Here is a 27,037-nt window from a genome sequence, read left to right as displayed (position 1 = left end):
TTACAATTTTTTTTTAAGCGACGAAACTTATTTTTTAAAGATAATCTTTTTGCGGATAATTTGCCAACTTATTTATCCTTTACGTCCTATGTATTTCAGTAAATCTACCGAGTGTTCACCCCCCATTGTAATTTCATACTGGGATAGCCCACAAAAAAGCAATCGCATTTCAGCGTCTCACTCGATAACCACTTCACTCCATTCCACTTCTCAGTTCAGTTCATACACTCCAATCGGTGCTCCGTCGCCGAAATTCCTCCGACCTCGACGTCCTCCTGGGGATCAATTGCGACTCGGCTGGCCATTGTTTCAATTTTCATGTCGATTTGGTTGTTTTCGTTTTGATGACCTCGCCACAGCAGCCACCGACGTCCTATAAATACTGGCAATCATTACGAGGGTTTCATATTTTTATTGCATATTCTGTAGGAATCTCAGAGTTTGAGGCAGTCGCAGCACTGAAGTTTCTATGCCTGCAATCCGATTGTCATTCATGACAGCTGTCGATCAGAAATGGCGGCTGAAAAATATTCCCGCAACAATGGGAAACCACAAAAGGAGGGAGTGATGGCTGATGGTGGGGGAAAGGCTGCTTTTGATACACAATTTTAAATATTCGCTTCCACTGAACTTAAACCGACTTCATAAGTCCGTGTTTTCGTTTTGTATAATTGCCATCTTTTGTCTGGACAAATGTTTGGCATATTTGTTAAATTATACATGCTTTCCGATCTGATGTACATACATTCGAGGTGTGCTATTTGCATATATTATGATCGACTGTTTTACATGTGCGACGCTATCATTATGCGTGCATATGCTGGCATATGCAAATGGGAGAGATTTTAATTAGAATTTAATTAAGTGAAATCACAAATCCATAAAAATATATTAAAGATAAGTTCTTATCAATTCCCTGTCCTATTTAATATACATTATATATGCATTATTATAATAATTACAATTCTGCTAATTTAAACTTATAATATGTAAAAATCTAATATAAATTTTTGAGTGTTTCGAACGCGACGCGTTTTTGTTTAGTATAAAGTGATATACCTAAGGCTTATTATACACATAAAAATTAAAACACATACCTAATTATACACATAAAAACAAGAGAACACATAACCCGGTACTCATAACTTCACGTTACCTAACCTTTAAATTTGAAAGTTCAAAATTAAGGACTCTCAGCATAAATAAAAAAAACAAAAATTTTGTTGCATACTTTTGATTTTCGGAAACATTACCTGAAGAATTTCAGTAGGGAACATTATCAACTCAACATTCACACAAATACAATATAGCCTTGTACTCTACGAGTACCGGCTATAAAAATAAAAACTAAATACAACTTAATATCTTTAATAATTTGTTCCTTACCTCTAGTGACGCCCACATGTATTCAAGCTGAGCATGATTAAATATCGTGAAAAATCTCTCCCAATTGCGAGTTTGTATCTTTCCCCAGTTCAATCAAATTCAGATGTGTCACACCTTGCCGCCTGCCATGTGGCAATGACATTGTCATGTGCCAGAAAGCAGGAACACAAAACACCTTTTGCCAAAGTGTCAACGCCCGCCAGTATCTCACCATTCAGGCTTCACAGTACCAAACATTTAAACGTAATTTTCGCATATGATTCTCGACTTTGAATTTCTCGGCAGCAGCGGAGACATCCGCGACGTGAAATTGTCGACAATTGTTTTGCAAGCGGGCGCAACTCCTGTATGATGTACACTAAGTACCGAAAACTCTCACCCCTTCGACCTCCGGTTATCCTGCTGGCAGAAAAACATCTGTCGGATGTCATCGGAAGTTGTATCTGACGGCACGCCCCCCACAAAAACTGAGTTTGAGTTTCGAGCTCTGAGTTTTGGTTTGAAATTCGGAGGCGTTGGCTGAGATTGAAGTGTGGGCAAAGCCGCCTCGCTTATTCATTGCAAGCTGACTATTCCACGGATTGTAAAGATATTGAGAGTGTGTGCCTCGGCAGAAGTTACGGATATTATTCATAATTTCCAACGTTCCATTGTGACATATGTTATTCAGAAAAGAAGAAGGTGGGTGGGGCTTTATATAAAGGCTGTTACCTGGACTCAGTTTTCGGATTTTGATAGTATCAGCATTTTAATTTGCTATTATATACATAGAATCGATCATCGGAATTTAAAGCGCATTTCAAACTGAGAGACTAGTTCGCGTAGAAACAGACAGACAGACGGACAGACGGACATGCTCATATCAACTCAGGAGGTGATCCTGATCAAGAATATATATACTTTATAGGGTCGGAGATGTCTCCTTCACTGAGTTGCACACTTTTGACCAATATTATAATACCCTCTGCAATGGTATAAATATAATATTTTAAAATATTTTAGTGGCAGTATTATAATGTAGAACTAACATATGAAGCACTGATCCCCAAATCGTTTAAGGATCAGTTGAACACTAGCTAAGATATAGATATCCCTGTGGGCCGCCTAGGTCCTTCCCCTACATCCCCAACATTTCACTGAAGAGTCCCGAGAAAAATTGACAAAAAATTTTAAAATATTTTTGCTTCTGGGTTATGATGGCAAATCAATATAGAAATCGTTTAAGGTATGCCGCTTAAGAATCCGAAGAATTCCCCTCAAGGATCCGATGAAAATTGGCAAAGATATGGATATTGCAGTGGGCCTATAAGTACTCCCCATACATTCCTCAGAATTCTGGGTAGACCCCCCCAGAAAAATGGATGAAAAATCTAAAAATATTTTCGCTTCTGGGTTTTGATGCAGGATGATGGAGAATCGATCTACGAATCGTTTAAGGTATTCCCCTCAAGGATCCGATGAAAATTGGCAAAGATATGGATATTGCAGTGGGCCTATAAGTACTCCCCATACATTCCTCAAAATTCATGGTAGACCCCCAGCAAAATTGATGAAAAATCTAAAAATATTTTCGCTTCTGGGTTTTGATGCAGGATGATGGAGAATCGATCTACGAATCGTTTAAGGTATTCCCCTCAAGGATCCGATGAAAATTGGCAAAGATATGGATATTGCAGTGGGCCTACGGGTACTCCCCATACATTCCTCAAAATTCTGGGTAGACCCCCAGCAAAATTGATAAAAAATCTAAAAATATTTTCGCTTCTGGGTTTTGATGCAGGATGATGGAGAATCGATCTACGAATCGTTTAAGGTATAGCCCTCAAGGATCCGATGAAAATTGGCAAAGATATGGATATTGCAGTGGGCCTACGGGTACTCCCCATACATTCCTCAAAATTCAGGGTAGACCCCCAGCAAAATTGATAAAAAATCTAAAAATATTTTCGCTTCTGGGTTTTGATGCAGGATGATGGAGAATCGATCTACGAATCGTTTAAGGTATTCCCCTCAAGGATCCGATGAAAATTGGCAAAGATATGGATATCGCAGTGGGCCTATGAGTAGTCCCCATACATTCCTCAAAATTCAGGGTAGACCCCCAGAAAATTGGATGAAAAATCTAAAAATATTTGCTCTTCTGGGTTTTGATGCAGGTGGATGGAGAATCGATCTACGAATCGTTTAAGGTATTCCCCTCAAGGATCCGATGAAAATTGGCAAAGATATGGATATTGCAGTGGGCCTATAAGTACTCCCCATACATTCCTCAAAATTCATGGTAGACCCCCAGCAAAATTGATGAAAAATCTAAAAATATTTTCGCTTCTGGGTTTTGATGCAGGATGATGGAGAATCGATCTACGAATCGTTTAAGGTATTCCCCTCAAGGATCCGATGAAAATTGGCAAAGATATGGATATTGCAGTGGGCCTACGGGTACTCCCCATACATTCCTCAAAATTCTGGGTAGACCCCCAGCAAAATTGATAAAAAATCTAAAAATATTTTCGCTTCTGGGTTTTGATGCAGGATGATGGAGAATCGATCTACGAATCGTTTAAGGTATTCCCCTCAAGGATCCGATGAAAATTGGCAAAGATATGGATATCGCAGTGGGCCTATGAGTAGTCCCCATACATTCCTCAAAATTCAGGGTAGACCCCCAGAAAATTGGATGAAAAATCTAAAAATATTTGCTCTTCTGGGTTTTGATGCAGGATGATGGAGAATCGATCTACGAATCGTTTAAGGTATTCCCCTCAAGGATCCGATGAAAATTGGCAAAGATATGGATATCGCAGTGGGCCTATGAGTAGTCCCCATACATTCCTCAAAATTCAGGGTAGACCCCCAGAAAATTGGATGAAAAATCTAAAAATATTTGCTCTTCTGGGTTTTGATGCAGGTGGATGGAGAATCGATCTACGAATCGTTTAAGGTATTCCCCTCAAGGATCCGATAAAAATTGGCAAAGATATGGATATTGCAGTGGGCCTATAAGTACTCCCCATACATTCCTCAAAATTCAGGGTAGACCCCCAGAAAAATGGATGAAAAATCTAAAAATATTTTCGCTTCCGGGTTTTGATGCAGGATGATGGAGAATCGATCAACGAATCGTTTAAGGTATTCCCCTTAAGGATCCGATGAAAATTGGCAAAGATATGGATATTGCAGTGGGCCTATGAGTAGTCCCCATACATTCCTCAAAATTCATGGTAGACCCCCAGAAAATTGGATGAAAAATCTAAAAATATTTTCGTTTCTGGGTTTTGATGCAGGATGATGGAGCATCGATCTACGAATCGTTTAAGGTATTCCCCTCAAGCATCCGATGAAAATTGGCAAAGATATGGATATTGCAGTGGGCCTATAAGTACTCCCCATACATTCCTCAAAATTCATGGTAGACCCCCAGAAAATTGGATAAAAAATCTAAAAATATTTTCGTTTCTGGGTTTTGATGCAGATTGATGGAGAATCGATCAACGAATCGTTTAAGGTATTCCCCTCAAGGATCCGATGAAAATTGGCAAAGATATGGATATTGCAGTGGGCCTATAAGTACTCCCCATACATTCCTCAAAATTCAGGGTAGACCCCCAGAAAAATGGATGAAAAATCTAAAAATATTTGCTCTTCTGGGTTTTGATGCAGGATGATGGAAAATCGATCTACGAATCGTTTAAGGTATTCCCCTCAAGGATCCGATGAAAATTGGCAAAGATATGGATATTGCAGTGGGCCTATGAGTAGTCCCCATACATTCCTCAAAATTCAGGGTAGACCCCCAGAAAAATGGATGAAAAATCTAAAAATATTTGCTCTTCTGGGTTTTGATGCAGGATGATGGAATCGTTTAAGGTATTCCCCTCAAGGATCCGATGAAAATTGGCAAAGATATGGATATTGCAGTGGGCCTACGGGTACTCCCCATACATTCCTCAAAATTCTGGGTAGACCCCCAGAAAAATGGATGAAAAATCTAAAAATATTTTCGCTTCTGGGTTTTGATGCAGGATGATAGAGAATCGATCTACGAATTGTTTAAGGTATTCCCCTCAAGGATCCGATGAAAATTGGCAAAGAAATGGATATTTCAGTGGGCCTATGAGTAGTCCCCATACATTCCTCAAAATTCAGGGTAGACCCCCAGTAAAATGGATGAAAAATCTAAAAATATTTGCTCTTCTGGGTTTTGATGCAGGATGATGGAGAATCGATCTACGAATCGTTTAAGGTATTCCCCTCAAGGATCCGATGAAAATTGGCAAAGATATGGATATTGCAGTGGGCCTACGGGTACTCCCCATACATTCCTCAAAATTCTGGGTAGACCCCCAGAAAAATGGATGAAAAATCTAAAAATATTTTCGCTTCTGGGTTTTGATGTAGGATGATGGAGAATCGATCTACGAATCGTTTAAGGTATTCCCCTTGTGGATCGGATGAAAATTGGCAAAGATGTGGATATTGCAGTGGGCCTACGGGTACTCCCCATACATTCCTCAAAATTCTGGGCAGACCCCCAGAAAAATGGATGAAAAATCTAAAAATATTTTCGCTTCTGGGTTTTGATGCAGGATGATGGAGAATCGATCTACGAATCGTTTAAGGTATTCCCCTCAAGGATCCGATGAAAATTGGCAAAGATATGGATATTGCAGTGGGCCTATAAGTACTCCCCATACATTCCTCAAAATTCAGGGTAGACCCCCAGAAAAATGGATGAAAAATATAAAAATATTTTCGCTTCTGGGTTTTGATGCAGATTGATGGAGAATCGATCAACGAATCGTTTAAGGTATTCCCCTCAAGGATCCGATGAAAATTGGCAAAGATATGGATATTGCAGTGGGCCTATGAGTAGTCCCCATACATTCCTCAAAATTCTGGGTAGACCCCCAGAAAAATTGATGAAAAATCTAAAAATATTTTCGCTTCTGGGTTTTTATGCATGATGATGGAGAATCGATCTACGAATCGTTTAAGGTATTCCCCTCAAGGATCCGATAAAAATTGGCAAAGATATGGATATTGCAGTGGGCCTATGAGTAGTCCCCATACATTCCTCAAAATTCTGGGTAGACCCCTCCAGAAAAATGGATGAAAAATCTAAAAATATTTTTGCTATTGGCTTTTAATGCAGATTGAAGGAGAATCGATCAACAAATCGTTTAAGGTATTCCGCTTGAGAATCCGATGAAAACCACCTAAGATATAGATATCCCTGTGGGCCGTCTAGGTCCTTCCCATACATCTCGACATTTCACTGGAGAGTCCCTAGAAAATATGACAAAAGATTTAAAAATATTTTTGCTTCAGGGTTATGATGCAGATTGATGGGAAATCAATAAAGAAATCGTTTAAGGTATTCCGCTAAAGAATCGGATGAAAACTAGCAAGTATATAGACATGACTGTGAAAGCTTCTGATTGGATGTTGATTTTTTATTGGATGTTTCCAGAAAAATTGATGGAAAATTCAAATTATTATTGTCCGTTATTATAAAGAACTAGAACACCCCAATAGTCTGGAACCTTTTGAGGTTTTTCCATAAAAGAGACATGATAATTGATTCTACCCTGCATCAACAAAGTTAATACATAGATCAGAAGAGAGAACGTGGTGTCCCGTTTCGGAAGCCTTGCAACTGACACATTCCACACCAACAAGCAAATACTTAGACACTCAGTTTATTTTCGGGGCAAAGTTCAAAGGACACCTGCGGTGCGGTTTTAATTGCATCGCACGACACCAAAAGTGACAAGAAATCTGTTGGTTGCTTAGGACCGCCCGGCGCTAGGAAACAAAGTAATTACAAGGCTCAGGACAGACAGAAACAGAAGAGAACGTTGGAGGTGGGTAAGATCAAACCTTCAATTATGTGGAATACACTGACAGTTTTTAAAAATAACTCCATGACTGTAAGTACAGAAACGAGAACATAACTGGATGTGAACTTTAATGTTAATTAAGTCAACTATACGTTAAAAAAATATGAAATAAATATTTTTACCGTGTAGTGGGCAGCTGGCCCCGGAAAAGGAAAACCCAAAACGCCACAACATTTATTTTTTTAGGTGAGACGGGGGCGCTGGGATTTTATTCTATTAGCACCGTCAAGGAAATCGCATTTCCTAATAGCCGTGTGCCACGTGTCCCGGGAAGCTCAGACTCAGGGTCCTTGCCCAGTCGTGTGTCAGAACCGAAGGGCAACCGCAGCAGCATCCGTCCCAATCCCGTCGCCGGCTGTCCCGGCAAACAATACAATTGAAAAATTATAAAAATTTCGCACTTTCCAAAGTGTACGGCTAAGGCAATCCCGTATCGAAAAACGGACGTCGTCCTTTTGCGGCTGCTTTGGGAGATACACTTGTTTTCTAACGAAAAGGACACGCTTAAGGGAAAAGATGGGGCGATTGCTGAGTGAAGGGATGAAAAGGAGGAGTGGTGCTAGACGGCCAGACATCATCAATATTGCAGAAGTCGCTCGGCAGATTGAGGCTGTCAAATAAGCGTATCTAATGCGTATTAAGTGCTCTCCATCCGGACTCTGTTAGAGGGTTGTCCTAAGCAAGCTAATAGCCGCAATTCATGCAAATGTGGTAGAAAAATAAAATATGCAATGGGAATCGGAAAAGTCAAGTGGCAAGGTCAAATGACAGTGTTATTAGAGGGTGGGTAATAGGGATACTTATCTGATTATTTTTTCTTAACGTGAACTTACTAAAAATTTATATTTTTAAAATGATGGATTAATTCTTTACCCCATGGCCTTCACATGAATGTTAAAAATCTTCATATTAATTGCGCATCTTTTTCTTTTTTAATTTTCAACCAATGGACTATTTTAATTTTATCTGTATCACATTGCTAACCCTAAGTGCATAAAATAAACCTAAAGCGAAACACTAAATCCAGCTTGAAGTAACAAAAAATGCATCTCTGACACCAATTATGGATGAGATTGTGTTTAGGAGAAATGCATTCCGTTGAAATTATCGCGGTCGTTTTTCACCATAGAGTTGTACTTCCACTTCTCGGCACTTGAAGCTTGACGGCTCCAGTTGGATCCTGATACAGTTGCGGGTCCTGATCCAGTATTCTGCTTTGAGTGACTTTGGACTTTTGAGAAGTTATCCTTGCCGGTGCTGCTCATGCACTTGTCATTTCGTTCAGTATAGACCATTTTTTCAGTGGACTTCCTACGGGGATCTTTTTGATGAGAAATTTTTGCCGATTACACAAGCTGCGCTTCTAATGAATTTCTGTGAAAGTTCAAAGTTCACGGTACAGTTTGAAGGAGGGTGAGCACTTTGAGTTCCTTATTGTTGGCCGAGTTACCCGTACGCGATCCTTTTTTGGATGACAGACTTTTGCTCAATCTGGAAGTTATGTCATTTAAATTCCTTTACATTATTCATTGCTCCAATACATACCTTGATTGCTTCAACAACTTCTGTTTTGCATCGGTGTTGCTAATTTTTGGCATTGACACACAACTTTTGCTAATTGCTCATCGAATAAAAAGAAAGGTAATTTCACAGCTCGCACTACGGATAGCTCAGACCAGCACTTCTCCGCTCTGTACTTTCTACTGAGCCTGCACCGAATCCCACCTGGTTTAAATACGCCGCTTTAATCTGAGTGCACTGCCTGACAGAGACACTACTTACTGCGTCATAGTTCTTTGGAGTAAGTAACGTTAGAGTCTCGCAGCAACAACTGCAGATCGGGCTGCTGAACCCGCCTTGCAGTGCGTCTTCCACCCCCAGTACCACCCTCCAACCCCACTCTGGACCACCTTACCAACTCCTCAGGTGGCCTCAGACTATGTCGCCGCGTCTCTGTCTGAGACGAACCCGTTTAAGCGAACAGCAATGCAAATTAAAGCTGTAGAGCAACTGGTTTTTATCGAAACATTTGCAAACAAGTCAACAAGTTGAGAAAGTCGAATTTGGGAAACCCCTTTCAGAATTTCAAGCATTTTTTAATCCCCAAAAAACTGTTAGACGTTTTTATAAGGATCGTCGAGTCGAAAAAAACTACATACACTTCTGATAGATAGTGGTATAATTATATCGGAAAGGGTATATATTCTTCGTCTCATAGTATACCATAGTAATTAGTTTCTGTTGTTTTTCGGTCATCTTTCGACAAACATGATATTTCGAATTTCGAATCAATAAAATTTGGACCAGCCGGCCGGTGATTTGAATGACACGTCATCCCAAAATTTAAAACAACATGTGAGCTGTACATATTTATGTACGAACAGACTTTTCCCTGAAATACCTTGACTAAAACTAGGTATTTTCCTACGCTTATATGTATATATATTTTATATATTAATATATACATATATGAATATGCATGAATATGTGATCGGACGTTATCTGTATACAAATTTTATTATGCATAAGACGTCTGCTGATGAAAAATCTTAGTTGCATTGCATCAGCCAATTCGATCAAGAAAACAACTCTGTTGCCCGTAGCCGTATCATTTTAATCTTTTTTTTAATAAATATTCTCATTTTCCAGCATTTATGTTATATTTTCGAAAAGGGTAGGTTCAAAACCATATACATATATAAAAGTAATACATGAACATAGATTGAATAATTTAAACAACGAAATCAGCTTAAAAAAAACCAAGATAAAATTATGATTACTCCTTTTTTCAAATTGGGATATTTTTTCAAAAATTTTATTTTTTTTCGATGTCGTGTTTTAATGTCAAAACTTTGCACTCGCCTTACTTATCGTATAGCCAATTAATATGTCTGCGGAATGTTCGGTTGATTCTGCATTATGCAAATGCGCCAGACACATGGCTCTATAATTAATAAAATGGCCAGACACAAAAAAAAGAAAGTAAAAAATAATAACACTTTGAGAGACAGGTTTTACTGAATTTGTTTTTCAAAAATATCAACCACGTCCAATTTAAAGGGCAGGTGTATATCGAACAGACACTTGGATGATACTATAAGATCCTGAAGAGAAACTTGTTAAATGGATTGCCACCGACACTACCCCAGTTTGGGTGTTTGAATTTGTTTTCTCCTGACTTCGGAAATGTTTACCGTTTTGCACATCAATAGAGGACCGCGTGGCCAACTTAGTGTTACCATGATAGTCCCATTGACGCACCTAAAGAGGTAAACAAGAAATTTTGCTAATGTCTGGGCTGGTGATTTTTTATCACAATCGACGAAAAAACTAGTTTACGTCCAGCACGCTCTAGCCGCGTGATGAGGTCAGCAAGATGGGATCTAAGCCTTTCGATATAAAAGCGCCGCCCTCAGCTAAATGTCGAACAGACTAAATCGTGAAGACTTCGCAGTCGTTACCAACAACGGTTATTCCCAAAAGACTACAAATATTTTTCCCCTTTGTGTAGCAACAAATGTGTCAATGAAGACACCGGACACGAAGTCCAAGCTACTCAATAATTTAAGGTGAGGTGGAGAAAATTAAAATGAAGAGCTACGATCAAAAATAATATCGATTTGTTATGTTTCTTTAACATTTTCAGTCTTTCTAAGCACCTTTCCTCAAAAAAGGGCGGCTCACGCACCAGTAACTGCGGCAACTGTCTGGAATTCTCTGTGCTCACGCGGCTCTCCAGTGTGCCCTGAACCACTCCGATCCAAGCTTATTTTAGCTCCTGTTGAAACTTAAAAACATATTTGTTAAAAATGGTCCACCAAACTCGTACTCCCAACAAGGCCATTCCAGCCAAGCATCTGAGTCCAATGCGAGCTGTGGAGGGTCTGGGCGGAAAGTACGCCGTATCCAGTAGTCCGGCAGACAGCTTTTTACGGAATTCTAGGCTCACGGTTCAGAGCAGCTCCCACAAGCAATCGGCAGCCTTCAAATATAACCAAATGGTCACCAACAATCGGGATGAATTCAACGCCCTTCATTTCTGCTAGGAAGACAAAGCGGCTAGATTCCGAACACTGGAGAGGTTAGAAGGGATGACGGACAGCAGTATCAAATACCTATTACCTGTCAAAAAATAATGAAATAAATTAATTCACAAAAAATTTTCCAATAATTAATTGTCTCATAAATCCAAGCAGTCACGTGCTGCCCGGGCTCCAGGAAATTTATTTATTGCAGAATTTTTTATTTTGCCATATTGAATTACCCCAGCTAAGCCTACGAGCATTCGTTGGCCTCATTTTTCATTGTTTGCGGCTGTCTGCCTCACTTTGTCATATGCAAATAGCCGACACTGTGCGTGTATGTTTGCGATTTTTGCGCATTTCATATTCCGGTTATTTCCATTTTGGTGCCATATTTTCACATTAGCGCCAATCAAAAGCTTTAGCATTTAGCTTACCAGGATTTGTATAAATCTTCGTTGACTTTCTGAGATTTGTAAGTTCTGTAGTTTAGGAAAGTCGAAAAAGGGCAAGAAGGACAATGCAATGCAAGGATTCAATGAAAGATTAATATTGGGAAAATTTTTTTTGTATGTTTTATGGTTTTATGTAATAATGCGTAATATATAAGCCTATTTAAAACTTTGACCCTAGGTCACATAAGAAAGAATTGTTCCTTTGTTTTAAAGATAAGTTTAAAATTTTTTTTGTTTATGCTTACCACTCACCACCCTGTCGCACCAGAAAACCAGAAATCATTGGAAATGAGTTGGACAGGTATGCTTATGATAATTTTAAGAAAAAACGTGTTCAACATCAGATGTACTCATATAGAATCCGAACAGCTGAAAAGCCAGCAAACTAGTTATGCCAGTAGGCACTACTCTCAATAATCGGCAAATCAATGACTAAACTGTTGCCGGGCCGCAAAAATCATGCCGCCAGACACCAGGGTTCCCATTCGGCACCCTCGCAATCAAAGGTTTTCGCCACCGAAAATGAGTGGGCTACACAGTTGGCTGACTCGAAAAATTAAAAGACAATCTGTTACATCGAGAGTGCACAAATCATCGCCAGCCACAGATTTTTATGCCCCAAAAACATTTTTATTATTCCACTAAATTAAACGCTCAACGCGTTTGAAGTGAGGATTGAGTTATAGCATAATCGCCGGGTGTGTGCTCTTCTATCCTGGGTATGTCCTGTTGCCGAAATTTGGGAGAGTGATGCGGCGACGGTCATTAAATTATCACACATTTAGCTTCCAAAAACAATTCAAAAATACCGCTGAGAACAAAGGCAACCCTCGAACCCCATTGAAACTGCTTCTCACCCTCGTCCGCGAGGGAACTTCTTGGGAACTTGGCTTTCACCCCCACATAGTGTTTTTGTTGCCCTGCCGCATTACAAGCTGAAAACATGGTTATTACATCAGTAAGTGCCAGACCATGGAAGGGGCAGTCAAGGGGGGTTAACGGGGGTAGCCCTGTTCTGTGTGGGCGTTGCAAAAAGGGCGATGGATGGATGCTGTCTTGGGATGATTATGACAGCATGACGACTTATCTGAAACGACCCATTTGCCACCCCCTTTCTCAGCTCTATTATGTCTAATTTAGTTTTTGTTTCTGTTTTTGCAATATGTCGACCATTAGCGAGTGAAGGGATCGTCCATGACGATAAATCATAAACGAAACATCAATTCCAGCACTTGACCCTAAATGGACGTCACGTTGTGTCAGAATGGACAACGATATTGGCGGCTCTTTTACTAAATGTTGTTTTAAAAAAATAATTATTAAGCAGGCAAAATGCTTCCTTCGTCTTCCTTTTAAAAGCCACGAATTGCTCACGTGTCCCCAAATCCGTTGCAAATTAATTAAAAACCAAAAAGATATGGGGAGTGAGTAATTGATTAACAGACAGGATAACCCTTCAATGCTAGCTACCACATATGCTCCAAAGCGTCTTTCAACTTTATCTGTCACGCCAGCAGAAAGCTCCTACACTGAGAGATAATTCGAAATTAAAAACTTTGAAGCTTTCTTATAAACAGATTGATATTTTAATTTATCTATTTTTAACATTCAAAAATGCATAAACAAAACAAAAGGTTTTTAAGTTTTACCAAAAACTCCATTAATAATGTTAGTATTTCTTTCTCTTACCTTCCCCGACTATTTCGTTTTGATGATTTATCGACATTTGTGCGGAAATCGTTGTGCCAAAAGCTAAATCGAAATAAAACTTCTTTTCCAAAGCAGACAAGAGAGAGGGTTTTCTGGGGAGGGAGAAAACTGCAGGGGGATCTGACTTCAGGTATGTCCATGTTCTTCGGGCGGAAACGCACTGCCAAAAATAAATTGATTACTGTCACGGAAATAGCTACAGCACATATACCCGGAGCACTCAGCTCTGAACTTTGTTTGTTAATCGATTTATTCGAGAAAACACGAAGACGCGGGGTGAGTTACTCGAAAATGTCTTAGTCAAAAGCGTCAGTCTCTTAGACGGCTTAAAGCAGAGAAAGCCAGAGGGACTCAGGTCGAGGAAAATCAGTTGCTGTCTTTGTTTGGCGTCAAGTATATAGATCACGTGACTTGGTATTAAATAGTTTGGCCTGTCAATTAAATACACCTGTAAGTGATAGAAGCAAAATGTACTGAGGGCAGGCACGCAATGTTCACGCCTGGTTTGTGCGTGAAATGGTGAGACCCTTGATTTAGTTATGGCACCGCCATTACAAAATATGTTTAATTCGATTATCCAAATTCGACAATTAGATATTTAGAATGCTTTAGAATGCGACAATTAGAATGCTTTGACTTTAGTAATTTATCATACCTTAGTAAATATGGGAGTCCCTAGCTGGAAAACAATTCGATTTGTTCTATAGAGTTACTAACAAACCTGCATTTGCAATAAACTTAATTTCTTCGTTCTTCTTTTCAAAGCCCAATATTCCCTAGGAAAGGACCAAGCGATGGATGACACAACTGTATTATAAACTTTCTCTGTATAATTTCCGCATTTGTCGAAATTCACTCTAAGGAAGAAACGGACTCAGGGTTATGGATACTTCACTTCAAATTGCACTTCCGTGCGAAAAATTGGTTATCGAAAAGTTTCGTTGGGATTTTCAGACAGTCTTTCAACACCCTCCGACCATCCACAATTTTTTATTCAGTCTCAATTCAGTCTGAATGGAACGACGTTCCGCCCCACTTCTTTTTGGACGTGGCGTGTCGATAAAGTTTGCACCTATTGTCATTTTATTGATTTGTTATAAATTTCACACGTTTGCGAGCGCTCACCCTAAAGTCCACACATGTGTACACTGCCTTATCATTTCATGAACTTCTATTAAATGTAAATGGCTGGAAAATGGCGCAAGCCCCACCCACATTTTCAAACGGACACGCGCCGTCTTAGGACAACCCTTTTGCCCGCTTATCTGCGAATTTTCTATACGATTTCGTATCACTTTAAATTCCATTTTATTGCCATTGAAAAATAAATTACCTACAACAAAAGTGCGAAAAGTTATAAAGTCAGGGAGCTTGAATGTCCAAACGTTAAAATAAATTGATACCGGGAAATTCTTTCCCACCAACAATTTTACCAAGTGATTTTTCTCTTCTATACTTAGCCAGATGTTTATCGATATAAAACACCTTCAGGAAAATGTTTCCAAAGAAGGTCCTCGAAAAACAAAATGGTTTTAACGTTTAAAGCTTTTGGCTGCTCAAGCTGTTGATTTGATAATCTGGCGAAACTTTTCAGTTCTGAAAAGTATTCATAATTAAGTCAGAGTTTTAATGACGTGACACAAATATTAAAACTGAACACTTCCTGGTGAAACCTAACCCTCATCCTATTCATCCACCGCCTCCTCAGACTGTTGGCATCGTCCAGTTTGTTTTTGTTTCGGTTGCGACTGCTGCGCTAATTAGGCGAGACGTGGAAAATTTTGCTTATTATTTTCCCTAAATTTTAACGACCTGCGTTCAGAAGGATGCTAAACGTAGACCCCATTTGAAAGATATTTTATATGGTGCACCATTTTGAAATTAGTATCTCAAAAATTACGATTATTGTCAAACAGAAATTTAATTAGAAACGCCAAGAGCAACTGACGAAGTTGGGAGACGCTTTTGAAGAAGTGACTTTGACAACTGTTGCTAAACGTGTCCTACGAAGTCATTGAAAATTTTAATAAATACATTTAAACCTGTTTATGAAACATATTTTTTGTACCACTTTTAGTTTGGCATGATTTCTTGAGCAAAAAAGTATCATTATTTGAATGTTCCAAAAAGCATGTGACATATTTTCAAATTTAAATCATTGTGAAAAAGAAAACATCTAAAAGTATGCAAAGAAAATTGTCCTTTATAGTCAGTGTGGTCTTTTTTACAGATTTTTTCAGAAACATATATTTTTGAAATGTAAAAAAACAAATTGGAAATTCAAATTTAAAAGCCAGCGACATAAATAAACTTAGTAATATATTTATGGTATACGCATATTAACGGTTTATTGATTTAAACAATAACCATTCATTCATAGCACTATGGCTAGTGCCATCATTTATGTAACCTGCATATTCACCAAGCCCTTTTGGAGCCGACTTTTCTGAGACTTTCCCCTCCTCAAGAAACTTGATTTAGCAATCTAATGACCCACCGCAAATTGTTCATGACTTGCGGGGAGTATGTGTCGGCTTGTTTGGGTTCGGGCCTTATATATACATATTGTATATATATATATATCGGAAAACATTGTCTCGGCTAAAAGTAAGAAAATGCAAAACACCGTTGCAATTTGAACTGAGTAAACCGAGTCGCTGTAACAGCATTCAGTTGATCGTAGATCGTGGCTGTATGGAGTTGCATTCTACCTTCGAGAAGGCAGTCGTCAAGTGGTATTAGAATCCTATCAAATCTTTATAACATGATTTTGTTTTTAATTCGAAAAAGAGGACAGGTACAAGCTGAGTAAAATAAAATTCTATAATTGTACCAATTAAAAAAAATGTATATAAGGCCAATTATAATCCAATTAAAAATAGTTCGATATTGAAGTAAATAAAGAAAACTTGAATTAAATTGAAGTTGAGTGTGGATAACACTCGACGGATAACAAATAATACATGACAAAATCTAACCTTTAAAATAATTTGGCTTAATATCTTCTAATAGCTAGAGCTTTGAAAGAAACGGTCTTTCCTAAAGGTCTGCCTAATACAACCAAGGCAAAGTCACGATCTAAACATACTTAAGCAATAAAATCCAGTTCCTGGTGCAACCAAGCACCCTATCACATACAGTTGGATCTTACTCTTTTGTGTGGCTTCCACTTGGTTAATAATAATGCATCGGCTATGACTACTTTTTTAACTTAGTTCTTATATTATTTTTATGAAAAGGTTTCGGTGATGCAGCTGTTATGTATATCTCTAGTGCTATTCTGCGTCGGATGGGAGATCACAGGAGCGGCCCAAATTCTGGGATTGTTTTCCCATCCTGGCAAGAGTCACTTTAACTTCTTTCGTCCCATTTTTTTGGCCTTGGCCAAAAGGGGTCACAACATAAGCATGTATAGCTATTTCCCACTTGAGAAGCCAATAGACAACTATACGGACTACGTGTTCCATGGGATGCCGGTTCTTACTGATATGGTGGATTTAAAGGTGAGTGAACTATTTTCAATTACAAATTTTCACAACTGGCTCCAAAATTGTTGGCTAAACAATTCCATAAACCAGTTAACCATAACTATTTCATAAAAAAAATGCAATTTTTCAATTAAGCTCCAAAATATAAAGACAAAAGCCGTTACTCAAATCTTGTCATTAAAAAAGGCAACTGACAATTGCCCTCGGAAATGTAAAAAAGTTGTCTTGACTGCATAAAAATCTAGGCCTGTTGCAAAAATATTTAGGAAAATAATCGTAATAGTATTTATAATACTTTAACTCCCATCTCTCGACTTGAATACACCCTTCCTTTCTTTGCACGCAGTATATAAGTCGGAAGGGCCGCGATCAGAATTGGGGAAGATATAGCCTTCACTGTGGGCTTGAGAATTGGATGAGAATTGGGAAAGATATAGAAGTCATCGTGGACCCTATAGGGAAAAACCCTATTTTCAAGGGATCCTTCATTTCCAATCATCACGAAAAATGGAGAAAAAATCAAAAAAATATTTCGCCCAGGATTTTGATGCAGAATGGTGGTGAATCGATCTAGAAATCGTTTAATCCAGAAATCGTTTAAAACACTCCGCTTAAGAATCGGATGACAATTGGGGAAGATATAGCCATCGCAGTGGGCCCTATAGGGGAAAACCCCATTCCCAGGGATCCCATCAGGAAAAATGGACAAAAAATTGAAAAAATATTTTGTCTCAGGATTTTGATGCAGAATGGTGGAGAATCGATCCAGAAATCGTTTAAAACACTCCGCTTAAGAATCGGATGAGAATTGGGGAAGATATACCCATCGCAGTGGGCCCATATAGGGGAAAACCCCATTTGCAGGGGTCCCATCAGGAAAAATGGACAAAAAATTTAAAAAATATTTTGTCTCAGGATTTTGATGCAGAATGGTGGAGAATCGATCCAGAAATCGTTTAAAACACTCCGCTTAAGAATCGGATGGCAATTGGGGAAGATATAGCCATCGCAGTGGGCCCTATAGGGGAAAACCCCATTCCCAGGGATCCCATCAGGAAAAATGGACAAAAAATTGAAAAAATTCTTTGTCTCAGGATTTTGATACAGAATGGTGGAGAATCGATCCAGAAATCGTTTAAAACAATCCCCTTAAGAATCGGATGAGAATTGGGGAAGATATAGCCATCGCAGTGGGCCCTATAGGGGAAAACCCCATTTACAGGGATCCCATCAGGAAAAATGGACAAAAAATTCTTTGTCTCAGGATTTTGATACAGAATGGTGGAGAATCGATCCAGAAATCGTCTAAAACACTCCGCTTAAGAATCGGATGAGAATTGGGGAAGATATAGCCATCGCAGTGGGCCCTATAGGGGAAAACCCCATTTGCAGGGATCCCATCAGGAAAAATGGACAAAAAATTGAAAAAATATTTTGTCTCAGGATTTTGATGCAGAATGGTGGAGAATCGATCCAGAAATCGTCTAAAACACTCCGCTTGAGAATCGGATGAGAAGTGGGGAAGATATAGTCATCGCAGTGGGCCCTATAGGGGAAAACCCCATTTGCAGGGATCCCATCAGGAAAAATGGACAAAAAATTGAAAAAATTCTTTGTCTCAGGATTTTGATACAGAATGGTGGAGAATCGATCCAGAAATCGTCTAAAACACTCCGCTTAAGAATCGGATGAGAATTGGGGAAGATATAGCCATCGCAGTGGGCCCTATAGGGGAAAACCCCATTTGCAGGGATCCCATCAGGAAAAATGGACAAAAAATTGAAAAAATATTTTGTCTCAGGATTTTGATGCAGAATAGTGGAGAATCGATCCAGAAATCGTCTAAAACACTCCGCTTGAGAATCGGATGAGAAGTGGGGAAGATATAGTCATCGCAGTGGGCCCTATAGGGGAAAACCCCATTTGCAGGGATCCCATCAGGAAAAATGGACAAAAAATTGAAAAAATTCTTTGTCTCAGGATTTTGATGCAGAATGGTGGAGAATCGATCCAGAAATCGTTTAAAACAATCCCCTTAAGAATCGGATGAGAATTGGGGAAGATATAGCCATCGCAGTGGGCCCTATAGGGGAAAACCCCATTTGCAGGGATCCCATCAGGAAAAATGGACAAAAAATTGAAAAAATATTTTGTCTCAGGATTTTGATGCAGAATGGTGGAGAATCGATCCAGAAATCGTCTAAAACACTCCGCTTGAGAATCGGATGAGAAGTGGGGAAGATATAGTCATCGCAGTGGGCCCTATAGGGGAAAACCCCATTTGCAGGGATCCCATCAGGAAAAATGGACAAAAAATTGAAAAAATTCTTTGTCTCAGGATTTTGATGCAGAATGGTGGAGAATCGATCCAGAAATCGTTTAAAACACTCCGCTTAAGAATCGGATGACAATTGAGGAAGACATAGCCATCGCAGTGGGCCCTATAGGGGGAAACCTCATTTCCAGGGATCCCATCAGGAAAAATGGACAAAAAATTGAAAAAATATTTTGTCTCAGGATTTTGATGCAGAATGGTGGAGAATCGATCCAGAAATCGTTTAAAACACTCCGCTTAAGAATCGGATGACAATTGGGGAAGATATAGCCATCGCAGTGGGCCCTATAGGGGAAAACCCCATTTCCAGGGGTCCCATCAGGAAAAATGGACAAAAAATTTAAAAAATATTTTGTCTCAGGATTTTGATGCAGAATGGTGGAGAATCGATCCAGAAATTGTTTAAGGTACTCCGCTTAAGAATCGGATGGCAATTGGGGAAGATATAGCCATCGCAGTGGGCCCTATAGGGGAAAACCCCATTTCCAGGGGTCCCATCAGGAAAAATGGACAAAAAATTGAAAAAATATTTTGTCTCAGGATTTTGATGCAGAATGGTGGAGAATCGATCCAGAAATCGTTTAAAACAATCCCCGTAAGAATCGGATGAGAATTGGGGAAGATATAGCCATCGCAGTGGGCCCTATAGGGGAAAACCCCATTTGCAGGGATCCCATCAGGAAAAATGGACAAAAAATTGAAAAAATTCTTTGTCTCAGGATTTTGATGCAGAATGGTGGAGAATCGATCCAGAAATCGTTTAAAACAATCCCCTTACGAATCGGATGAGAATTGGGGAAGATATAGCCATCGCAGTGGGCCCTATAGGGGAAAACCCCATTTCCAGGGATCCCATCAGGAAAAATGGACAAAAAATTGAAAAAATTCTTTGTCTGAGGATTTTGATACAGAATGGTGGAGAATCGATCCAGAAATCGTTTAAGACACTCCGCTTAAGAATCGGATGAGAATTGGGAAAGATATAGCCATTGCAGTGGGCCCTATAGGGGAAAAACCCATTTCCAGGGATCCCATCAGGAAAAATGGACAAAAAATTGAAAAAATATTTTGTCTCAGGATTTTGATGCAGAATGGTGGAGAATCGATCCAGAAATCGTCTAAAACACTCCGCTTAAGAATCGGATGAGAATTGGGGAAGATATAGCCATTGCAGTTGGCCCTATAGGGGAAAACCCCATTTGCAGGGATCCCATCAGGAAAAATGGACAAAAAATTGAAAAAATTCTGTGTCTCAGGATTTTAATGCAGAATGGTGGAGAATCGATCCAGAAATCGTTTAAAACACTCCGCTTAAGAATCGGATGAGAATTGGGGAAGATATAGCCATCGCAGTTGGCCCTATAGGGGAAAACCCCATTTGCAGGAAAAATGGACAAAAAATTGAAAAAATATTTTGTCTCAGGATTTTGATGCAGAATGGTGGAGAATCGATCCAGAAATCGTTTAAAACACTCCGCTTAAGAATCGGTTTAGAATTGAGGAAGATATAGCCATCGCAGTGGGCCCTATAGGGGTAAACCCCATTCCCAGGGATCCCATCAGGAAAAATGGACAAAAAATTGAAAAAATTCTTTGTCTCAGGATTTTGATGCAGAATGGTGGTGAATCGATCCAGAAATCGTTTAAAACACTCCGCTTAAGAATCGGATGAGAATTGGGGAAGATATAGCCATTGCAGTGGGCCCTATAGGGGAAAACCCCATTCCCAGGGATCCCATCAGGAAAAATGGACAAAAAATTGAAAAAATTCTTTGTCTCAGGATTTTGATGCAGAATGGTGGAGAATCGATCCAGAAATCGTTTAAAACACTCCGCTTAAGAATCGGATGAGAATTGGGGAAGATATACCCTTCACTGTGGGCCTTATAGGGGAAAACCCCATTCAAGGGATCCCATCACGAAAAATGGAGAAAAAATCAAAGATATATTTCGTCTTAGGATTCTCATGCAGAATGGTGGGGAATCTATACAGAAATCGTTAAAGGCACTTCGATTAGAATCGGATGAGAATTGTGGAAGATATGGCCTTCACTGTGGGCCATATAACTGAACTGTGACCCTAACTATCGACTTGTAAATGACCCTACTTTGGTGTTTTCAAATTAAAAAGTTGGAAGTTAGTATAAATTTTATTTTGGTGAAAATAGCAACTTTAGTATGTTTGGAAAATGAATCTTGGGACTTTATTTTGAGTTTTTATTCTATTAAATAGGTTTTTTACTAAAATTCTAATAAGGATCGGCATACTATATGCGATATTTGCGATAAATATCCAATTTTAACCTCAAGGGTATATCAACTTCGGCTCCGCCCGAAGTTTACTTTCTTTTCTTGTTTTTTTAGAACTTTGAATCAGAATGGAAGCCTCTGGGGCTGCCCTTCAAGATACCTACATACTTCATGCTCCATGACTGGGGCCTTCGCTCCTGCAAAGTTGCCTTGAATTCACTTCTCATAGCGCAACTTCTGGAGTCTCCGACCCGATTTGATGTCGTGATCCTTGAGCACTTTTCAAACGACTGCATGGCAGCTGTGGCCCACCTTTTGGGGGCTCCTATGATTGCCCTGAGTAGCTGTGCAATAATGCCATGGCACTACAAACGCATCGGCAGTCCGTTCATAAACCCCATCATGCCCATGAATTTCCTGCACTACACCGATGACATGAGTCTGATCCATCGAATCAACAACTTCTTTCATTTCCACGCCGTCAATATTCTGTACAAGTGAGTATTTTATTGATTTACTGGAGGTTCAAATTCGACCTTTTTTTCTTAAAAAGTTGGATTACACAACCAGCCACGGACGAGCTGATAAAGCTTCGATTCGGTAATGGCCTGCCGCCTATTAATGAGATCGTTAAAAATACCAGTCTGATGTTGATAAATCAATATTACGCTCTAACGGGACCCCGTCCTTATGCACCAAATGTCGTCGAAGTGGGAGGATTGCAGGTTGGAGTCGAAATGCCACTGCCCCAGGTAAAGTAGGGTTGTATAAAAATATGTACTGATAATATATGTAATATATATATAATATGTTTTGATAATACGTCATCAAAAGCGGGAGACACCCTTATGTAAATACATATGTTTGATCATGTATGAAATTACTTAACTCATGAGTAAGAAAAATTGGTTTATTCCAGAGCTTTATGGATCTATTGGATATTTCTCGCGATGGAATCATTTACATAAGTTGGGGCTCTATGGTCAACCCCAACACGTTGCCCCCAGCAAAACGTAATGCGCTCTTTGAGAGCATTTCTCAGTTCAAACAGTACAATTTTGTGATGAGATGGAAAAGTGGCCTATCTCTATTGAAGGAAAAACCTATAAATCTCCATATTTATGATTGGTTACCCCAAAGAGATCTGCTGTGTCATCATCAAGTTAAGGGATTTATATCCCATGGTGGCCTTTTGGGAACCACGGAGGCAGTCTACTGTGGAGTACCGATGCTAGTTACTCCGTTTTACGGAGATCAATTTTTGAATGCTGGCGCTATTGAACAACGGAAGCTTGGAGTAATAGTGAACTTTGCAAATTTCGATAAAGACCATATAACCAGAGGCTTACAAAAAATACTTGATAAAGAGTAATGAAACATTCTTCTCAACTCTAAGCTTTATTTTCAACTAAAATAATTTTTTCTTAGATTCACAGAGAATGTAAAACGGACTACGAGGGCTTTTCGCTTGCGCCCTATCCCGCCCCTAGAATTAGCAGTTTGGTGGATTGAGTACGTAATAGAATCTGGAGGAGCCCCACTTATTCAAAACGAATCCAGGAATATGCATTGGATTGTCTATAATTCGATCGATGTCTACCTAATCTTTCTGGGTGTCCTCTGCCTAGTAAGCTTAGGACTATGGGTATTTGTGAAGTTACTCAGCAGAGCTCTATGTCGTTTTAAAATTGAAAAACCAACCAAATCAAAACAACAATAAATTTTAATCCTAAGTTAACAATATCATTTATAAAAAATGTTAATTGAAGAAAGGTATACTGGGAAGTTTTGATTATTACCAATATTAAAGCATTTCATTATCCATCAAAAGTTAATGAATTCTGTGAAACTCGGGTGTGTGAAACTTAAGTGACGTATGTATATTTTTATAATACATTTTTAAAAATGTTTTTAAAGCAACTTTTTTTAGACCTTTAGACTTATGGTACCAGGTACCACCTTACCATACATATGTACATATAGGGAACGGAATCTTCCACAACCAAAATGACTGTTCAAAAATAATTAAGCATACATATAAATCACATATGTATGTATGTATGTATGTACCTACTTTCATACATATGGATGGGTTCCGTATAAATTCCGTATGTGGCACCAAAAACGAACTCACATAATTCTCCCCAGAAACAGTATCAACAAACGTAAACACGACGCAGACATGTGAGACCCCAATCTTGTTGTTTTTGTTTTTGTGTGGGTCTCGTGCGCAATGTGCCCCACTCTCTCCCACTTTTACTCTCTTTCCAGAGAATCTATATGCTTCGAGCGAAGATCAGTGATGCCAAAAAATACATATGTATATACACACAAATTTATGTGTGTATTATTTTTCAGTTTGATTTGCAAAGCATATAAAACAGCTGAAGGCGGCTTCTCATTACATTCCCAATATTCCCAACATCAATAGTGTTTTGCTGAAAATAGTAATACTTTTTTAGACAATATTGTTCTCTTAATTAAATACAATCAAATAAAAATGTAACGTCGTACAGTAGCATTTATGTATATTTTTGAGACTATTTCGCCAGACCTGGTGAGGAATGATTATTTTTCGATCGCTGAGAGTGCGTTTTTGGCCCGTCTGGCCTTCAGTTGCCTCTCCTATATAAGCAATCATTGACTTTCTGCTTTCTCCGGACCTCAGTCGCTCGCCGACAATCGAACAAGTAAGTAAAAGTGAACAGCACAACAATCGACATTTAAATTGTTGCTTGTATAGGAACTGGATAGAGTTGCAAGTTCAATTTTGGGAAAAGCCTTTATTTCAGAAGACTTAAACTTAAGAAGAAAGTGAAGTGAAATGTGAGGCGATTTCTTTGTGTATATGGGAGAGTGTTTTTCTTCTGTGCTTACACATACATTTTTTACATAATTTTCCCTGCATGTCTCGCATTTGCGACATGCGCGTTTCATCCACCGTGCACCAACTCAAGGTCGGACGGAAATACGGCAATGCACAATGCACACGAATCCAACAAGTGTTTGTTCTTAATTTTCACCCACTAAGTTCAGGCGAAAAGTATTCTGCTTGTATCTTGGTTTTGGAGATAAGAGATTAAAAATATTTACAAATTTAAGTAACTGAAAAAACTGACTTTTTATTCGGATTATTAGATAATCCTTATTTTTGTTTTTTTTTTTCGAAGGTTTCTTTTTGTTTTTATTTTCAAATTATTCAACAATTTCTTCAAAGTTTTTAACTGCTTACATATATTATGTCACATTTCGAATAATTTAAATTTTTAATTGATAACGTTTTATTTTTTCATAGACTATTATGTGGTCGCAACTGGTCGCCTTAGTTTTGCTCACCCATAGCATCTCGCTTTGCGAGCTGGGAGTGAATGCCGGTGGCTCTCTGAAGGTTCTAGGCCTGTTTCCTCATCCGGGAGTTAGTCATTTCCACTTCTTTCATCCAATTATGGAGGGTCTAGCAGAGGCCGGGCATGAGGTGAGCGTGGTCTCACACTTTCCAAACAAAAATCCGGTCGCACGTTACAAGGATTTTACACTATCTGGAGTGGACAAACTTACGAACAGCGTGGATCTGAAGGTAAGCACACCTTGGAATCTCCAAAAACAAAATCGGACATTAAACAATAATTAGTTTGATAAAGCATTTAAATCCTTAAGTTGCGCAAGCCTGTATGTTTTTACAATTGGCAGGGTCCTCTAAACCAAACACAATTATATTTATTTTATTAATTTTAGCTTTCATTAATAAATAACTTTACCGTTCCCCATAGTTCTTTGAGAAACGACCATTTTACGGTCACTTCATCGAGTTCTTTTTACTACACGAATGGGGTAAACAGGCGTGCAACTCAACACTGCGTTCGGATGCACTGCAACAGGTTTTAAAGCGCCGTCCAGGATACTATGATGTTATCATTATAGAGCAGTTCAACACGGACTGCATGATGGGTGTGGCTCACCAGTTGCAGGCTCCAGTGATTGCCCTTAGTAGCTGTGTAATGATGCCATGGCATTTTGAAAGAATGGGCGCTCCTATGATTCCATCCCACGTGCCGGCTCTTTTTATGGCCCAATCACAAAACATGGACTTTGGAGGACGCCTGGCAAATTGGTTCAGCACTCACGCGTTGAATTGGATGTACAAGTGAGTGGCCATTTTTTCTACCAGCTGATTTTTTCTAATCCATTACTCGTTTTCATTGAATTATAGGTTACTATCTGTGCCCGCAGCGGATGCCCTGGTTCAATTTAAATTCGGACACGATGTCCCCTCAGTGGGTGAGCTTGCAAAAAATACCTCCGTGTTTTTTGTGAACCAACACTATTCGCTGAGTGGTCCAAAGCCGTTGCCTCCAAACGTGATTGAGTTGGGTGGTATTCACATACAGAAATCTAAACCTCTGCCGGCCGATTTGCAACGCATCTTAGATAGCGCAGAAGAGGGGGTCATCTTAATTAGCTGGGGCTCTATGATCCGCGCCAATTCCTTATCTGATGCCAAAAGAGATGGAATTGTTCGAGCAGTGGCGCGGTTGAAGCAGCAGGTGATCTGGAAGTGGGAAAACGAAACCCTGCCTAATAAGCCACAGAACATGCACATTATGAATTGGCTACCCCAGAGGGACATCCTTTGTCACCCCAACGTAAAGGTATTTATGACCCATGGTGGACTTATGGGCTCTTCCGAGGCCGCTTATTGCGGAGTTCCGGTGGTAGCTACGCCCATGTACGGAGATCAGTTTGTAAATACTGCTGCCATGGTGCAAAGGGGAATGGGAATTATACTACATTTCGAAGACATTGGCGAGAATACCGTGATGCGGGCCCTGAAAAGAGCATTGGAAAAGAAGTAAGTACCTAAATAAATTAATAATTATATATGTAATTACATAACTAACAACTCTGTAGGTACTATGAGGCCGCAAAGTCTGTTTCTCACGCCTACAACCACCGCCCACAGCAAGCTCTTCACACCGCCCTTTGGTGGGTTGAGCACGTAGCCCACACTAAAGGTGCTCCTCTCCTGAAATCCAGTGCCGTCGAGATGTCGCGATTCGTTTACTATTCCCTGGATGTTTATGCCTTTCTTTTAGTTGTCTTCGTCATCATCATTGCCAGTTGGGTATGGCTCATTCGACGCATCTGTGGGTCAAAAGCTGCCAAAAAGACAAAGCAAGATTAGCAACGTTGCGATTTGCTTATTTGTGGTGTATGTGATATTTTAAATGATTGTGTAAGAAACTCTTAAGTGTATAGACGCCAATCCTCTCATGCTTGCTGCATGCAATAGTCCTTAAATTGGATCTAAAAGTTATTGTTTCTTAGGATTTTGAAGTTACTTATTTTTGTCATCAGTTAGAACAAGTTAGTTTCTTTTAGTTTGTGCTACACTATCAATACTAGTGTAATTTTTATAATAAAACTCTGCTTCTACGGACTTGAATTTGCGATGAATTATGGCATTTCTACATTAGTTTTGGGAAGACATTAC

The 27,037-nt window shown here is 39.2% G+C and overlaps 6 protein-coding genes across 7 annotated transcripts in view; 4 read left to right on the top strand and 2 right to left on the bottom strand.

Moving 5' to 3' along the window:
* The window catches only part of Ugt36F1 (UDP-glycosyltransferase family 36 member F1), a 28,859-nt gene extending 5,520 nt beyond the window's left edge, over positions 1–23,339 (top strand). Inside the window, exons 1-6 of one of the 2 annotated variants that reach the window (XM_070277793.1) lie at positions 13,973–13,992; positions 16,713–16,976; positions 21,661–22,043; positions 22,100–22,298; positions 22,466–22,914; positions 22,975–23,339. In XM_070277793.1, coding sequence (XP_070133894.1) covers positions 13,990–13,992; positions 16,713–16,976; positions 21,661–22,043; positions 22,100–22,298; positions 22,466–22,914; positions 22,975–23,266 — 1,590 coding nt within the window. In that variant the 5' untranslated portion in view covers positions 13,973–13,989 and the 3' untranslated portion in view covers positions 23,267–23,339. Of the gene's footprint in view, positions 1–13,972; positions 13,993–16,712; positions 16,977–21,660; positions 22,044–22,099; positions 22,299–22,465; positions 22,915–22,974 lie in introns of those variants that run through there. The other variant, XM_070277794.1, reaches the window with a different exon arrangement.
* Positions 8,196–8,581, bottom strand: LOC108131137 (uncharacterized). The gene has a single exon (XM_017249866.3). The coding sequence runs from the start codon at positions 8,579–8,581 to the stop codon at positions 8,366–8,368; it is 216 nt and encodes a 71-aa protein (XP_017105355.3). The 3' UTR covers positions 8,196–8,365.
* LOC108131138 (uncharacterized) lies at positions 8,623–8,884 on the bottom strand. The gene is made up of 2 exons (XM_017249867.3): positions 8,832–8,884; positions 8,623–8,777 (listed from the first exon to the last, which is right to left on the bottom strand). Exons 1-2 carry the CDS (start codon positions 8,882–8,884, stop codon positions 8,678–8,680), a joined length of 153 nt encoding a protein of 50 aa, XP_017105356.1. The 3' UTR covers positions 8,623–8,677.
* LOC108131148 (uncharacterized) lies at positions 10,707–11,069 on the top strand. The gene is made up of 2 exons (XM_017249882.3): positions 10,707–10,855; positions 10,933–11,069. Exons 1-2 carry the CDS (start codon positions 10,707–10,709, stop codon positions 11,033–11,035), a joined length of 252 nt encoding a protein of 83 aa, XP_017105371.2. The 3' UTR covers positions 11,036–11,069.
* Positions 11,096–11,457, top strand: LOC108131147 (uncharacterized). The gene has a single exon (XM_017249881.3). It carries the CDS (start codon positions 11,096–11,098, stop codon positions 11,330–11,332), a length of 237 nt encoding a protein of 78 aa, XP_017105370.1. The 3' UTR covers positions 11,333–11,457.
* Positions 23,340–24,096: 757 nt separating the features above from the next.
* On the top strand, positions 24,097–26,993 carry LOC108131359 (UDP-glycosyltransferase family 36 member D1). The gene is made up of 5 exons (XM_017250214.3): positions 24,097–24,236; positions 24,842–25,123; positions 25,317–25,690; positions 25,757–26,395; positions 26,455–26,993. The coding sequence occupies exons 2-5, from the start codon at positions 24,848–24,850 to the stop codon at positions 26,726–26,728; spliced, it is 1,563 nt and encodes a 520-aa protein (XP_017105703.1). The 5' UTR covers positions 24,097–24,236; positions 24,842–24,847; the 3' UTR covers positions 26,729–26,993.
* Positions 26,994–27,037: the final 44 nt, after the last annotated feature.

This window comes from Drosophila bipectinata, chromosome 2L, assembly GCF_030179905.1.
Source record: "Drosophila bipectinata strain 14024-0381.07 chromosome 2L, DbipHiC1v2, whole genome shotgun sequence".
Lineage (NCBI taxonomy): Eukaryota > Metazoa > Arthropoda > Insecta > Diptera > Drosophilidae > Drosophila > Drosophila bipectinata.
The sequence above is the reverse complement of the archived record's forward strand: the minus strand, read 5'-3'. Positions and strand labels throughout refer to the sequence as shown.